At 58.4% G+C, this 15,851-nt stretch overlaps 1 protein-coding gene across 1 annotated transcript in view; it reads left to right on the top strand.

The window, feature by feature from the left end:
• Nucleotides 1-15,851, top strand: part of LOC129525421 (uncharacterized) — a 166,923-nt gene that overhangs the window by 55,917 nt on the left and 95,155 nt on the right. Inside the window, exon 3 of the mRNA XM_063710836.1 lies at nucleotides 14,368-14,914. Coding sequence (XP_063566906.1) covers nucleotides 14,888-14,914 — 27 coding nt within the window. The 5' untranslated portion in view covers nucleotides 14,368-14,887. The remainder of the gene's footprint in view (nucleotides 1-14,367; nucleotides 14,915-15,851) is intronic.

Raw genomic sequence — 15,851 nt, 5'->3', positions numbered from 1 at the left:
CCAGGGTTAGGGTTTCAGGCTCAGGTCTAGGGCCCAGGGTTGGGGTTTCAGGCTCAGGGCCAGGGCCCAAGTTTAGGGCTTTAGGTTCAGGGTCAGGGCCCAGGGTTAAGGTTTTACGCTCAGGGCCAGGGCTCAGGGTTAGGGTTTTAGGCTCAGGGCCACGTCCCAGGGTTAGGGTTTTAGGCTCCGGGCCAGGGCCCAGGGTTAGGGTTTTAGGCTGAGGGCCAGGGCCCAGGGTTAGGGTTTTAGGCTCAGGGCCAGGGCCCAGGGTCAGGGTTTTAGGCTTAGGGCCCCGGGCCCAGGGTTAGGGCTTTAGGGCCAGGGCCCGTGGCCCAGGGTTAGGGCGTTAGGGCCAGGGCCCGGGGCCCAGGGTTAGGGCTTCAGGGCGAGGGCCCGGGGCCCAGGGTTAGGGCTTTAGGGCCAGGGCCCGGGGCCCAGGGTTAGGGCTTTAGGGGGCAGGGCCCGGGGCCCAGGGTTAGGGCTTAGGGTCAGGGCCCGGGGTCCAGGTTTAGGGCTTTAGGACCAGGGCCCGGGGCCTAGGGTTAGGGCTTTAGGGTCAGCGCCCGGGGCCCAGGGTTAGGGTTGTTTTAGGTTCAGGGCCCGGGGCCCTAAGTTAGGGTTGTTTTAGGGTCGGGGCCCAGGGTTAGGGTTGTTTTAGGGTCAGGGCCCAGGGTTAGTGTTGTTTTAGGGACAGGGCCCAGGGTGAGTGGTGTTTTAGGGTCAGGGCCCAGGGATAGGGTTGTTTTAGGGTCCCGGCCCAGGGTTAGGGTTGTTTTAGGGTCAGGGCCCAGGGTTAGGGTTGTTTTAGGGTCAGGGCCCAGGGTTAGGGTTGTTTTAGGTTTAGGGCCCAGGGTTAGGGTTGTTTTAGGGTCAGGGCCCAGGGTTAGGGTTGTTTTAGGGTCAGGGCCCAGGGTTAGGGTTGTTTTAGGGTCAGGGCCAGGGCCCAGGTTTAGGGTTATTTTAGGGTCAGGGCCCAGGGTTAGGGTTTTAGGCTCAGGTCCAGGGCCCAGGGATAGGGTTTTATGCTCAGGGCCAGGGCCCAGGTTTAGGCTTGTTTTTGGGTCAGGTCCAGGGCTCAGGGTTAGGGTTGTTTTAGTGTCATGGCTAGGGCCCAGGGTTAGGATTGTTTTAGGGTCAGGGCCAGGGCCCAGGGTTATGGTTGTTTTAGGGTCAGAGCCCAGGGTTAGGTTTGTTTTAGGGTCAGGGCCCAGGGTTGGGGTTGTTTTAGGGTCAGGGCCAAGGTTTAGGTTTGTTTTAGGGTCAGGGCCCATGGTTATGGTTGTTTTAGTGTTAGGGCCCAGGGTTAGGGTTTCAGGCTCAGGGCCAGGGCCCAGGGTTAGGGTTTTAGGCTCAGGGCCAGGGCCTAGGGTTGGGGTTTCAGGCTCAGGGCCCGAGCCCAAGGTTAGGGTTTTCGGCTCAGGGCCAAGGCCCAGGGTTAGGGTTTTAGGCTCAGGGCCAGGGCCCAGGGTTAGGGTTGTTTTAGGGTGAGGGCCAGGGCCCAGGGTTAGGGTTGTTTTAGGGTCAGGGCCAGGGCCCAGGGCTAGGGGTGTTTTAGGGTCAGGGCCAGGGCCCAAAGTTAGGGTTGTTTTAGGGTCAGGGCCCACGGTTAGGGTTTTAGGCTCAGGTCCAGGGCCCAGGGTTAGGGTTTTAGGCTCAGGGCCAGGGCCCAGGGTTAGGGTTGTTTTAGGGTCAGGGCCAGGGCCCAGGGTTAGGGTTGTTTTAGGGTCAGGGCCCAGTGTTAGGGTTGTTTTAGGGTCAGGGCCCAGAGTTAGGGTTTTTTTAGGGTCAGGGCCCAGGGTTAGGGATTTAGGGTCAGGGACCAGGTTTAGGGTTTTAGGGTCAGGGCCCAGGGTTAGGGTTTTAGGGTCAGGGCCAGGGCCCAAAGTTAGGGTTGTTTTAGGTTCAGGCCCCAGGGTTAGGGTTTTAGGCTCAGGTCCAGGGCCCAGGGTTATGGTTTTACGCTCAGGGCCAGGGCCCAGGTTTAGGGTTGTTTTAGGGTCAGGGCCAGGGCCCAGGGTTATGGTTGTTTTAGGGTCATGGCCAGGTCCCAGGGTTAGGGTTGTTATAGGGTCAGGGCCAGGGCCCAGGTTTAGCGTTGTTTTAGGCTCAGGGCCAGGGCCCAGGATTGGGGTTTCAGGCTCAGGGCCAGAGCCCAAGGTTAGCGTTTTAGGCTCAGTGTCAGGGCCCAGGGTTAGGGTTGTTTTAGGGTCATGGCTAGGGCCCAGGGTTAGGGTTGTTTTAGGGTCAGGGCCAGGGCCCAGGGTTATGGTTGTTTTAGGGTCAGAGCCCAGGGTTAGGGGTGTTTTAGGGTCAGGGCCCAGTGTTGGGGTTGTTTTAGGGTCAGGGCCAAGGGTTAGGGTTGTTTTAGGGTCAGGGCCCATGGTTATGGTTGTTTTAGTGTTAGGGCCCAGGGTTAGGGTTTTAGGCTCAGGGCCAGGGCCGAGGGTTAGGGTTTTAGGCTCAGGGCCAGGGCCTAGGGTTGGGGTTTCAGGCTCAGGGCCAGAGCCCAAGGTTAGGGTTTTCGGCTCAGGGCCAGGGCCCAGGGTTAGGGTTTTAGGCTCAGGGCCAGGGCCCAGGGTTAGGGTTGTTTTAGGGTCAGGGCCAGGGCCCAGGGTTATGGTTGTTTTAGGGTCATGGCCAAGTCCCAGGGTTAGGGTTGTTTTAGGGTCATGGCCAGGGCCCAGGGTTATGGTTGTTTTAGGGTCAGGGCCCAGGGTTAGGGTTGTTTTAGGGTCAGGGCCCAGGGTTAGGGTTGTTTTAGGGTCAGGGCCCAGGGTTAGGGTTGTTTTAGGGTCAGGGCCTAGGGTTATGGTTCTCTTAGGTTTAGGGCCCAGGGTTAGGGTTTTAGGCTTAGGGCCAGGGCCCAGGGTTAGGGTTTTAGGCTCAGGGCCAGGGCCCAGGGTTGGGGTTTCAGGCTCAGGGCGAGAGCCCAAGGTTAGGGTTTTCGGCTCAGGGCCAGGGCCCAGGGTTAGGATTGTTTTAGGGTCAGGGCCAGGGCACAAAGTTAGGGTTGTTTTAGGTTCAGGGCCCAGGGTTAGGGTTTTCGGCTCAGGGCCAGGGCCCAGGGTTAGAGTTTTAGGCTCAGGGCCAGGGCCCAGGGTTAAGGTTTTAGGCTCAGGGCCAGGGCGCAGGGTTAGGGTTTTAGGCTCAGGGCCAGGGACCAGAGATAGGGTTTTAGGCTCAGGGCCCGGGTCGAGGGTTAGGGTTTTAGGATTAGGGCCCAGGGTTAGTGTTGTTTTAGGGTCAGGGCCCAGGGTTAGTGTTGTTTTAGGGTCAGGGCCCATGGTTAGGGTTGTTTTAGGGTCAGGGCCCATGGTTAGGTTTGTTTTAGGGTTAGAGCCCAGGGTTAGGGTTTCAGGCTCAGGTCCAGGGCCCAGGGTTGGGGTTTCAGGCTCAGGGCCAGAGCCCAGGGTTAGGGTTTTAGGCTGAGGGCCAGGGCCCAGGGTTAGGGTTTTAGGCTCAGGGCCTGGGCCCAGGGTTAGGGTTTTAGGCTCAGGGCCAGGTCCCAGGGTTAGGGTTTTAGGCTCAGGGCCAGGGCCCAGGGTTAGGGTTTTAGGCTCAGGGCCCCTGGCCCAGGGTTACGGTTTTAGGGCCAGGGCCCGTGGCCCAGGGTTAGGGCTTTAGGGCCAGGGCCCGGGGCCCAGGTTTAGGGCTTTAGGGCCACGGCCCGGGGCCCAGGGTTAGGGCTTTAGGGCCAGGGCCCGGCGCCCAGGGTTAGGGCTTTAGGGCGAGGGCCCGGGGCCCAGGGTTAGGGCTTTAGGGGCAGGGCCCGGGGCCCAGGGTTAGGGCTTTAGGGGCAGGGCCCGGGGCCCAGGGTTAGGGCTTTAGGGTCAGGGCCCGGGGCCCAGGGTTAGCGCTTTAGGACCTGGGCCCGTGGCCCAGGGTTAGGGCTTTAGGGTCAGGGCCTGGGGCCCAGGGTTAGGGTTGTTTTAGGGTCAGGGCCCGGGGCCCTAAGTTAGGGTTGTTTTAGGGTCAGGGCCCAGGGTTAGTGTTGTTTTAGGGTCAGGGCCCATGGTTAGTGTTGTTTTAGGGTCAGGGCCCAGGTTTAGTGTTGTTTTAGGGTCAGGGCCCAGGGTTAGGGGTGTTTTAGGGTCAGGGCCCAGCGTTAGGGTTGTTATAGGGTCAGGGCCAGGGCCCAGGGTTAGCGTTGTTTTAGGCTCAGGGCCAGGGCCCAGGATTGGGGTTTCAGGCTCAGGGCCAGAGCCCAAGGTTAGGGTTTTAGGCTCAGTGTCAGGGCCCAGGGTTAGGGTTGTTTTAGGGTCATGGCTAGGGCCCAGGGTTAGGGTTGTTTTAGGGTCAGGGCCAGGGCCCAGGGTTATGGTTGTTTTAGAGTGAGAGCCCAGGGTTAGGGTTGTTTTAGGGTCAGGGCCCAGGGTTGGGGTTGTTTTAGGGTCAGGGCTAAGGGTTAGGGTTGTTTTAGGGTCAGGGCCCATGGTTATGGTTGTTTTAGTGTTAGGGCCCATTGTTAGGGTTTTAGGCTCAGGGCCAGGGCCCAGGGTTAGGGTTTTAGGCTCAGGGCCAGGGCCTAGGGTTGGGGTTTCAGGCTCAGGGTCAGAGCCCAAGGTTAGGGTTTTCGGCTCAGGGCCAGGGCCCAGGGTTAGGGTTTTAGGCTCAGGGCCAGGGCCCAGGGTTAGGGTTGTTTTAGGGTCAGGGCCAAGGCCCAGGGTTATGGTTGTTTTAGGGTCATGGCCAAGTCCCAGGGTTAGGGTTGTTTTAGGGTCATGGCCAGGGCCCAGGGTTATGGTTGTTTTAGGGTCAGGGCCCAGGGTTAGGGTCGTTTTAGGGTCAGGGCCCAGGGTTAGGGTTGTTTTAGGGTCAGGGCCCAGGGTTAGGGTTGTTTTAGGGTCAGGGCCTAGGGTTATGGTTCTCTTAGGTTTAGGGCCCAGGGTTAGGGTTTTAGGCTCAGGGCCAGGGCCCAGGGTTAGGGTTTTAGGCTCAGGGCCAGGGCCCAGGGTTGGGGTTTCAGACTCAGGGCCAGAGCCCAAGGTTAGGGTTTTCGGCTTAGGGCCAGGGCCCAGGGTTAGGGTTTTAGGCTCAGGGCCAGGGCCCAGGGTTAAGGTTTTAGGCTCAGGGCCAGGGCGCAGGGTTAGGGTTTTAGGCTCAGGGCCAGGGACCAGAGATAGGGTTTTAGGCTCGGGGTCAGGGCCCAGGGTTAGGGTTTTAGGGTCAGGGCCCAGGGTTAGGGTTGTTTTAGGGTCAGGGCCCCGGGTTAGGGTTGTTTTAGGGTCAGGGCCCAGGGTTTGGGTTGTTTTGGGGTCAGGGCCCAGGGTTAGGGTTGTTTTAGGGTCAGGGCCCAGGGTTAGGGTTGTTTTAGCGTCAGGGCCCAGGGTTAGGGTTGTTTTAGGGTCAGGGCCCAGGGTTAGGGTTGTTTTAGGGTCAGGGCCCAGGGTTAGGGTTGTTTTAGGGTCAGGGCCCAGGGTTAAGGTTTTATGCTCAGGGCCAGGGCCCAGGGTTAGGGTTTTAGGGTCAGGGCCACGTCCCAGGGTTAGGGTTTTAGGCTCCGGGCCAGGGCCCAGGGTTAGGGTTTTAGGCTGAGGGCCAGGGCCCAGGGTTAGGGTTTTAGGCTTAGGGCCCCGGGCCCAGGGTTATGGTTTTAGGCTTAGGGCCCCGGGCCCAGGGTTAGGGCTTTAGGGCCAGGGCCCGTGGCCCAGGGTTAGGGCGTTAGGGCCAGGGCCCGGGGCCCAGGGTTAGGGCTTCAGGGCCAGGGCCCGGGGCCCAGGGTTAGGGCTTTAGGGCCAGGGCCCGGGGCCCAGGGTTAGGGCTGTAGCGCCAGGGCCCGGGGCCCAGGTTTAGGGCTTTAGGGCCAGGGCCCGGGGCCCAGGGTTAGGGCTTTAGAGGGCAGGGCCCGGGGCCCAGGGTTAGGGCTTTAGGGGGCAGGGCCCGGGGCCCAGGGTTAGGGCTTAGGGTCAGGGCCCGGGGTCCAGGTTTAGGGCTTTAGGACCAGGGCCCGGGGCTTAGGGTTAGGGCTTTAGGGTCAGCGCCCGGGGCCCAGGGTTAGGGTTGTTTTAGGGTCAGGGCCCGGTGGCCCTAAGTTAGGGTTGTTTTAGGGTCGGGGCCCAGGGTTAGGGTTGTTTTAGGGTCAGGGCCCAGGGTTAGTGTTGTTTTAGGGACAGGGCCCAGGGTTAGGGGTGTTTTAGGGTCAGGGCCCAGGGATTGGGTTGTTTTAGGGTCCCGGCCCAGGGTTAGGGTTGTTTTAGGGTCAGGGCCCAGGGTTAGGGTTGTTTTAGGGTCAGGGCCCAGGGTTAGGGTTGTTTTAGGTTCAGGGCCCAGGGTTAGGGTTGTTTTAGGGTCAGGGCCCAGGGTTAGGGTTGTTTTAGGGTCAGGGCCCAGGGTTAGGGTTGTTTTAGGGTCAGGGCCAGGGCCCAGGTTTAGGGTTGTTTTAGGCTCAGGGCCCAGGGTTAGGGTTTTAGGCTCAGGTCCAGGGCCCAGGGATAGGGTTTTATGCTCAGGGCCAGGGCCCAGGTTTAGGCTTGTTTTAGGGTCAGGTCCAGGGCTCAGGGTTATGGTTGTTTTAGGGTCATGGCTAGGGCCCTGGGTTAGGATTGTTTTAGGGTCAGGGCCAGGGCCCAGGGTTATGGTTGTTTTAGGGTCAGAGCCCAGGGTTAGGTTTGTTTTAGGGTCAGGGCCCAGGGTTGGGGTTGTTTTAGGGTCAGGGCCAAGGTTTAGGGTTGTTTTAGGGTCAGGGCCCATGGTTATGGTTGTTTTAGTGTTAGGGCCCAGGGTTAGGGTTTCAGGCTCAGGGCCAGGGCCCAGGCTTAGGGTTTTAGGCTCAGGGCCAGGGCCTAGGGTTGGGGTTTCAGGCTCAGGGCCAGAGCCCAAGGTTAGGGTTTTCGGATCAGGGCCAGGGCCCAGGGTTAGGGTTGTTTTAGGGTGAGGGCCAGGGCCCAGGGTTAGGGTTGTTTTAGGGTCAGGGCCCATGGTTAGGTTTGTTTTAGGGTTAGAGCCCAGGGTTAGGGTTTCAGGCTCAGGTCCAGGGCCCAGGGTTGGGGTTTCAGGCTCAGGGCCAGAGCCCAGGGTTAGGGTTTTAGGCTGAGGGCCAGGGCCCAGGGTTAGGGTTTTAGGCTCAGGGCCTGGGCCCAGGGTTAGGGTTTTAGGCTCAGGGCCAGGTCCCAGGGTTAGGGTTTTAGGCTCAGGGCCAGGGCCCAGGGTTAGGGTTTTAGGCTCAGGGCCCCTGGCCCAGGGTTACGGTTTTAGGGCCAGGGCCCGTGGCCCAGGGTTAGGGCTTTAGGGCCAGGGCCCGGGGCCCAGGTTTAGGGCTTTAGGGCCACGGCCCGGGGCCCAGGGTTAGGGCTTTAGGGCCAGGGCCCGGCGCCCAGGGTTAGGGCTTTAGGGCCAGGGCCCGGGGCCCAGGGTTAGGGCTTTAGGGGCAGGGCCCGGGGCCCAGGGTTAGGGCTTTAGGGGCAGGGCCCGGGGCCCAGGGTTAGGGCTTTAGGGTCAGGGCCCGGGGCCCAGGGTTAGGGTTGTTTTAGGGTCAGGGCCCGGGGCCCTAAGTTAGGGTTGTTTTAGGGTCAGGGCCCAGGGTTAGTGTTGTTTTAGGGTCAGGGCCCATGGTTAGTGTTATTTTAGGGTCAGGGCCCAGGTTTAGTGTTGTTTTAGGGTCAGGGCCCAGGGTTAGGGGTGTTTTAGGGTCAGGGCCCAGCGTTAGGGTTGTTATAGGGTCAGGGCCAGGGCCCAGGGTTAGCGTTGTTTTAGGCTCAGGGCCAGGGCCCAGGATTGGGGTTTCAGGCTCAGGGCCAGAGCCCAAGGTTAGGGTTTTAGGCTCAGTGTCAGGGCCCAGGGTTAGGGTTGTTTTAGGGTCATGGCTAGGGCCCAGGGTTAGGGTTGTTTTAGGGTCAGGGCCAGGGCCCAGGGTTATGGTTGTTTTAGAGTGAGAGCCCAGGGTTAGGGTTGTTTTAGGGTCAGGGCCCAGGGTTGGGGTTGTTTTAGGATCAGGGCCAAGGGTTAGGGTTGTTTTAGGGTCAGGGCCCATGGTTATGGTTGTTTTAGTGTTAGGGCCCATTGTTAGGGTTTTAGGCTCAGGGCCAGGGCCCAGGGTTAGGGTTTTAGGCTCAGGGCCAGGGACTAGGGTTGGGGTTTCAGGCTCAGGGCCAGAGCCCAAGGTTAGGGTTTTCGGCTCAGGGCCAGGGCCCAGGGTTAGGGTTTTAGGCTCAGGGCCAGGGCCCAGGGTTAGGGTTGTTTTAGGGTCAGGGCCAAGGCCCAGGGTTATGGTTGTTTTAGGGTCATGGCCAAGTCCCAGGGTTAGGGTTGTTTTAGGGTCATGGCCAGGGCCCAGGGTTATGGTTGTTTTAGGGTCAGGGCCCAGGGTTAGGGTCGTTTTAGGGTCAGGGCCCAGGGTTAGGGTTGTTTTAGGGTCAGGGCCCAGGGTTAGGGTTGTTTTAGGGTCAGGGCCTAGGGTTATGGTTCTCTTAGGTTTAGGGCCCAGGGTTAGGGTTTTAGGCTCAGGGCCAGGGCCCAGGGTTAGGGTTTTAGGCTCAGGGCCAGGGCCCAGGGTTGGGGTTTCAGACTCAGGGCCAGAGCCCAAGGTTAGGGTTTTCGGCTTAGGGCCAGGGCCCAGGGTTAGGGTTTTAGGCTCAGGGCCAGGGCCCAGGGTTAAGGTTTTAGGCTCAGGGCCAGGGCGCAGGGTTAGGGTTTTAGGCTCAGGGCCAGGGACCAGAGATAGGGTTTTAGGCTCAGGGCCAGTGCCCAGGGTTAGGGTTTTAGGCTCAGGGCCAGGGACCAGAGATAGGGTTTTAGGCTCAGGGCCAGGGCCCAGGGTTCGGGTTTTAGGGTCAGGGCCCAGGGTTAGGGTTGTTTCAGGGTCAGGGCCCCGGGTTAGGGTTGTTTTAGGGTCAGGGCCCAGGGTTAGGGTTGTTTTAGGGTCAGGGCCCAGGGTTAGGGTTGTTTTAGGGTCAGGGCCCAGGGTTAGGGTTGTTTTAGGGTCAGGGCCCAGGGTTAGGGTTGTTTTAGCGTCAGGGCCCAGGGTTAGGGTTGTTTTAGGGTCAGGGCCCAGGGTTAGGGTTGTTTTAGGGTCAGGGCCCAGGGTTAGGGTTGTTTTAGGGTCAGGGCCCAGGGTTAGGGTTGTTTTAGGGTCAGGGCCCAGGGTTAAGGTTTTATGCTCAGGGCCAGGGCCCAGGGTTAGGGTTTTAGGCTCAGGGCCACGTCCCAGGGTTAGGGTTTTAGGCTCCCGGTCAGGGCCCAGGGTTAGGGTTTTAGGCTGAGGGCCAGGGCCCAGGGTTAGGGTTTTAGGCTCAAGGCCAGGGCCCAGGGTTAGGGTTTTAGGCTTAGGGCCCCGGGCCCAGGGTTAGGGCTTTAGTGCCAGGGCCCGTGGCCCAGGGTTAGGGCGTTAGGGCCAGGGCCCGGGGCCCAGGGTTAGGGCTTCAGGGCCAGGGCCCGGGGCCCAGGGTTAGGGCTTTAGGGCCAGGGCCCGGGGCCCATGGTTAGGGGTGTAGTGCCAGGGCCCGGGGCCCAGGGTTAGGGCTTTAGGGGGCAGGGCCCGGGGCCCAGGGTTAGGGCTTAGGGTCAGGGCCCGGGGTCCAGGTTTAGGGCTTTAGGACCAGGGCCCGGGGCTTAGGGTTAGGGCTTTAGGGTCAGCGCCCGGGGCCCAGGGTTAGGGTTGTTTTAGGGTCAGGGCCCGGGGCCCTAAGTTAGGGTTGTTTTAGGGTCGGGGCCCAGGGTTAGGGTTGTTTTAGGGTCAGGGCCCAGGGTTAGTGTTGTTTTAGGGACAGGGCCCAGGGTTAGGGGTGTTTTAGGGTCAGGGCCCAGGGATTGGGTTGTTTTAGGGTCCCGGCCCAGGGTTAGGGTTGTTTTAGGGTCAGGGCCCAGGGTTAGGGTTGTTTTAGGGTCAGGGCCCAGGGTTAGGGTTGTTTTAGGTTCAGGGCCCAGGGTTAGGGTTGTTTTAGGGTCAGGGCCCAGGGTTAGGGTTGTTTTAGGGTCAGGGCCCAGGGTTAGGGTTGTTTTAGGGTCAGGGCCAGGGCCCAGGTTTAGGGTTGTTTTAGGCTCAGGGCCCAGGGTTAGGGTTTTAGGCTCAGGTCCAGGGCCCAGGGATAGGGTTTTATGCTCAGGGCCAGGGCCCAGGTTTAGGCTTGTTTTAGGGTCAGGTCCAGGGCTCAGGGTTATGGTTGTTTTAGGGTCATGGCTAGGGCCCAGGGTTAGGATTGTTTTAGGGTCAGGGCCAGGGCCCAGGGTTATGGTTGTTTTAGGGTCAGAGCCCAGGGTTAGGTTTGTTTTAGGGTCAGGGCCCAGGGTTGGGGTTGTTTTAGGGTCAGGGCCAAGGTTTAGGGTTGTTTTAGGGTCAGGGCCCATGGTTATGGTTGTTTTAGTGTTAGGGCCCAGGGTTAGGGTTTCAGGCTCAGGGCCAGGGCCCAGGGTTAGGGTTTTAGGCTCAGGGCCAGGGCCTAGGGTTGGGGTTTCAGGCTCAGGGCCAGAGCCCAAGGTTAGGGTTTTCGGCTCAGGGCCAAGGCCCAGGGTTAGGGTTTTAGGCTCAGGGCCAGGGCCCAGGGTTAGGGTTGTTTTAGGGTGAGGGCCAGGGCCCAGGGTTAGGGTTGTTTTAGGGTCAGGGCCAGGGCCCAGGGCTAGGGGTGTTTTAGGGTCAGGGCCAGGGCCCAAAGTTAGGGTTGTTTTAGGGTCAGGGCCCACGGTTAGGGTTTTAGGCTCAGGTCCAGGGCCCAGGGTTAGGGTTTTAGGCTCAGGGCCAGGGCCCAGGGTTAGGGTTGTTTTAGGGCAGGGCCAGGGCCCAGGGTTAGGGTTGTTTTAGGGTCAGGGCCAGGGCCCAGGGTTAGGGTTGTTTTAGGGTCAGGGCCCAGTGTTAGGGTTGTTTTAGGGTCAGGGCCCAGAGTTAGGGTTTTTTTAGGGTCAGGGACCAGGGTTAGGGATTTAGGGTCAGGGCCCAGGGTTAGGGTTTTAGGGTCAGGGCCCAGGGTTAGGGTTGTTTTAGGGTCAGGGCCAGGGCCCAAAGTTAGGGTTGTTTTAGGTTCAGGGCCCAGGGTTAGGGTTTTAGGCTCAGGTCCAGGGCCCAGGGTTATGGTTTTAGGCTCAGGGCCAGGGCCCAGGTTTAGGGTTGTTTTAGGGTCAGGGCCAGGGCCCAGGGTTATGGTTGTTTTAGGGTCATGGCCAGGTCCCAGGGTTAGGGTTGTTTTAGGGTCAGGGCCAGGGCCCAGGGTTATGGTTGTTTTAGGGTCAGGGCCCAGGGTTAGGGTTGTTTTAGGGTCAGGGCCCAGGGTTAGAGTTGTTTTAGGGTCAGGGCCCAGGGTTAGGGTTGTTTTAGGGTCAGGGCCTAGGGTTATGGTTCTCTTAGGTTTAGGGCCCAGGGTTAGGGTTTTAGGCTCAGGGCAAGGGCCCAGGGTTAGGGTTTTAGGCTCAGGGCCAGGGCCCAGGGTTGGGGTTTCAGGCTTAGGGCCCGAGCCCAAGGTTAGGGTTTTCGGCTCAGGGCCAGGGCCCAGGGTTAGGGTTTTAGGCTCAGGGCCCTTGGCCCCGGGTTAGGGTTTTAGGGCGTGGGCCCGTGGCCCAGGGTTAGGGCTTTAGGGCCGGGGCCCGGGGCCCAGGGTTAGGGCTTTAGGGCCGGGGCCCGGCGCCCAGGGTTAGGGCTTTAGGGCCAGGGCCCGGGGCCCAGGGTTAGGGCTTTAGGGGTAGGGCCCGGGGCCCAGGGTTAGGGCTTTAGGGGCAGGGCCGGGGGCCCAGGGTTAGGGCTTTAGGGTCAGGGCCCGGGGCCCAGGGTTAGGGCTTTAGGACCTGGGCCCAGGGCCCAGGGTTAGGGCTTTAGGGTCAGGGCCCGGGGCCCAGGGTTAGGGTTGTTTTAGGGTCAGGGCACAGGGGTAGGGATGTTTTAGGGTCGGGGCCCAGCGTTAGGGTTGTTTTAGGGTCAGGGCCCTGGGTTACGGTTGTTTTAGGGTCAGGGCCCAGGGTTAGGGTTGTTTTAGGGTCAGGGCCTAGGGTTATGGTTCTCTTAGGTTTAGGGCCCAGGGTTAGGGTTTTAGGCTCAGGGCCCGGGCCCAGGGTTAGGGTTTTAGGCTCAGGGCCAGGGCCCAGTGTTGGGGTTTCAGGCTTAGGGCCCGAGCCCAAGGTTAGGGTTTTCGGCTCAGGGCCAGGGCCCAGGGTTAGGGTTTTAGGCTCAGGGCCAGGGCCCAGGGTTAAGGTTTTAGGCTCAGGGCCAGGGCCCAGGGTTAGGGTTTTAGGGTCAGGGCCCAGGGTTTGGGTTGTGTTAGGGTTAGGGCCCAGGGTTAGGGTTGTTTTAGGGTCAGGGCCAGGGCCCAGGTTTAGGGTTGTTGTAGGGTCAGGGCCCAGGGTTAGGGTTTTAGGCTCATGTCCAGGGCCCAGGGATAGGGTGTTAGGCTCAGGGCCAGGGCCCAGGTTTAGGGTTGTTTTAGGGTCAGGTCCAGGGCTCAGGGTTAGGGTTGTTTTAGGGTCATGGCCGGGGCCGAGAGTTAGGGTTGTTTTAGGGTCAGGGCCAGGGCCCAGGGTTATGGTTGTTTTAGGGTCAGAGCCCAGGGTTAGTGTTGTTTTAGGGTTAGGGCCCAGGGTTGGGGTTGTTTTAGGGTCAGGGCCAAGGGTTAGAGTTGTTTTAGGGTCAGGGCCCATGGTTATGGTTGTTTTAGTGTTAGGGCCCAGGGTTAGGGTTTTAGGCTCAGGGCCAGGGCCCAGGGTTAGGGTTTTAGGCTCAGGGCCAGGGCCTAGGGTTGGGGTTTCAGGCTCAGGGCCAGAGCCCAAGGTTAGGGTTTTCTGCACAGGGCCAGGGCCCAGGGTTAGGGTTTTAGGCTCAGGGCCAGGGCCCAGGGTTAGGGTTGTTTTAGGGTCAGGGCCAGGCCAGGGTTAGGGTTGTTTTAGGGTCAGGGACAGGGCTCAGGGTTAGGGTTGTTTGAGGGTCAGGGCACAGGGGTAGGGATGTTTTAGGGTCGGGGCCCAGCGTTAGGGTTGTTTTAGGGTCAGGGCCCAGGGTTAGGGTTGTTTTAGGGTCAGGGCCCAGGGTTAGGTTTGTTTTAGGGTCAGGGTCCAGGGTTAGGGTTGTTTTAGGGTCAGCGTCCGGGGTTAGGGTTGTTGTAGGGTCAGGGTCCAGGGTTAGGGTTGTTTAGGGTCTGGTCCCTAAGTGACGCCTCTGCTGCCTACATCAAAATCTCCCCGGCTTGCTCCACAATGGTCCCGTCACGTGGTGCAGACTCAGGCGCGGTCTTGTGTGTGCAGAGGCAGGCTTGGTCTTGTGTGCTCTTGATCATGCACCTAGTCACATCTGTTCTACAGTGTTGCATTCTTCTAATTTCCATGCACATCTTTGCATAGGCGTGTTCCCATTGTTCCCATGCCAATAAGTGGTGTGCAAGGTTCCAGAGTGCGCCAGTGTTTCTTTAGTCGGTGTCATGCTGTTGGATATTCAGGTTTTTTAACTTAGTGTAAATAACATTCACATTTCTAAAAACCAGAAGAGTGTTTGTGATTAAGATATCATCTTAGTGGATATTAAATTGCTGCATCTGATTTCATTTCTCTTTCCCAAATAAAGAGTCAGTTGTGTGGGCTAGTCTCATTCTGAAACTGCACACTCCCATCCCAGAGGTAGAAAGCGAGATCTCCTGCCTGCATTTCATGGAGCATGTGATTATGGAGGTGTCCAGTCCCAGCAAACAGACCCCACATTCTTTTCCTTCAGTGACTCAGACGCAGTATGTGGAGAGTCCCAGACAGTATCGCTCCCTCACGTTCATTAACCTCCAGAGATTAAACATCACCTGATACACAGAACTGTGAGTTCCCCATTTGGCTAAGCATCAGGTGCAGCCAGGTTCTTACCTAGGTGCACGTGACAAGGTGCTGCCAGATGCCACCAGCGCAGACAGTCAGTGAGCCCACCTCATCAGAGGGCACATGAGATCCCCAAATGAGAAAGAACTCTAAGGAGCCAAAATCTGCCAAGATGGGTACATTAAAGCTTGCAACTTTGCACGTGAGTGCACCCTCAGACTCAGCCAGTTTATTCTCCTTTGCAGTCCATTCTGAAAAGTCCAGCCAGATGATGGCTAAAGAGTAGAGAATGGAAGGTGGAAGGCAGTTGCTGCTTGCAGAAGAGGCACGCTGGCAGCATTGGCAGGGAGGAAGAGACTGGAAACTGAGTAGCAGATCCGAGAAACCAAAATGCTCAGCGAATGAGGGCAGGTGGCATGGAGCTACTTCCCTGGGTCCAAGAGCCTAATTACCTTATTGTTCCATAAGTTCATGGCCTGCGGTCATCAGGGAAAATAAAACACTGACTGGGGGTCAGTCTTTTCTGTTTAGAGGAGGCTCCCCGAAACCTCCCCCTCCCGGGTTCAAGCGATTCTCCTGCCTCAGCCTCCCGAGTAGCTGGAACTATAGGCGCCCTCCACCACTCCCGGCTAATTTTTTTTTGGTTTTTTTTTTTTGTAGAGACGGGGTTTCACCGTGTTAGCCAGGATGGTCTCGATCTCCTGACCTCGCGATCCGCCCGCCTCGGCCTCCCAAAGTGCTGGGATTACAGGCGTGAGCCACCGCGCCCGGCCTCAGCTGGTTTTTCAAAAGTCATGGCGTGTAATTGTCAGAACAGTGAACTTCGGAGATCCACCGGAGGGGCGAGGCCACAGCTCAACCGCGAGCACCTGAGCATCCTGCACCGCCTGCGACGGCCGTCAGGGGGCGCGATGCCGCCTCACAGAACCTCAAGAGGCGCCCGGGTTCCGGCACAGAAGCCCGGCGGCTCCAGGGGGCGGAGCCGAGCCGCCTCCTCAGGACCTACGCAGGAGGCGCCGTCATCCCTACAGGGACACCTGAGAGGACCCAGCCTCCTCCTCCTCAGGACCCACTCGGGAGACGCCGCTGGCTCTATAGGAACACCTGGGGACCGTGGCCAGGGACCACCCAGCCTCCTTCTCCTCAGCTCCTCAGGAACGACTGGGGAAGCTGTGGCTTCATGGTCCCCGAGGCTGCCCGAGGAAAGGTGAGGAAAAGCTTTCCGTCCCGGCTCAGTGCTGAGGCGGCCGCGCTGCCTCGCGCTCCACTTTCTCAAGTTGTATTTATTTTATTTTACAAAGTGGCCCATCATTAAGTGGCTTTGTTATTCATTATTACAGCATACCTGAGTTGTTTCGTTTTTAAATTTTTGACCAATTTGGGTTTGTTTGGGGTGGATCCGGGACAGAGAAGGGAGAAACCCTGAGGGCAACATGGAGAGCCCCAGGGAGACGCGCACCCCACGACTTGATTTTATTTGCGTTCCAGTGGCTCGTTTTTCTTAGAGTGTTAAAGTACTTGAAAAATATTGAAGACCAGATGTAGATGTGAGTTTTCACAACCGTATTTTAAGTGTAAATACTGGACTTTGTCTGTTAGCAGGATTTTAGGTAAAATAAATTTAAGCGGAATTTATTTCGGCAAAGGAATGGTTCATGAATCACGCAGGAAGCACCAGAACGGAAGTCGGCTTGGGGCTTCGAGCTCTTAGGGTGGCCCGTAAGTGAGGCTCCTCAGTGGCTCCAGCTAGGCGACCGCCTGTGGTGGGGATGCTTCCCTCAGCGTCCCTAGTCATACAGCCAACTGGCTGCTGGGCTTTTTGGCATTGACTGTGGTTGGTTTGTGAATTTTTTTAAGTCAGTTCACATGCCTCCAAGTTCGGTTTCTGTTTGCTTAGGGAAGGCCTCAGGCTAACCCCCGCCGTATTTGCTTTAACATGTCAAAACCATAATTTATTTTTCATTTTACTTTCCTGGCATTAATAGAAGTAAATTCACATTTGTGCGTTATTCAGAAAGTCAGTTTAATTGGCAACCTATTTGTGATGGTGCATAAAATAATGTCTTTTAATCATTGGCATCTTAGATTAGATGAAATATGTTAACTCTCTTAAGCTTTGTTATTAACCCATAACAAGAGTTAAG

Source organism: Gorilla gorilla, chromosome 9, assembly GCF_029281585.2.
Source record: "Gorilla gorilla gorilla isolate KB3781 chromosome 9, NHGRI_mGorGor1-v2.1_pri, whole genome shotgun sequence".
Taxonomy (NCBI): domain Eukaryota; kingdom Metazoa; phylum Chordata; class Mammalia; order Primates; family Hominidae; genus Gorilla; species Gorilla gorilla.
The sequence above is the reverse complement of the archived record's forward strand: the minus strand, read 5'-3'. Positions and strand labels throughout refer to the sequence as shown.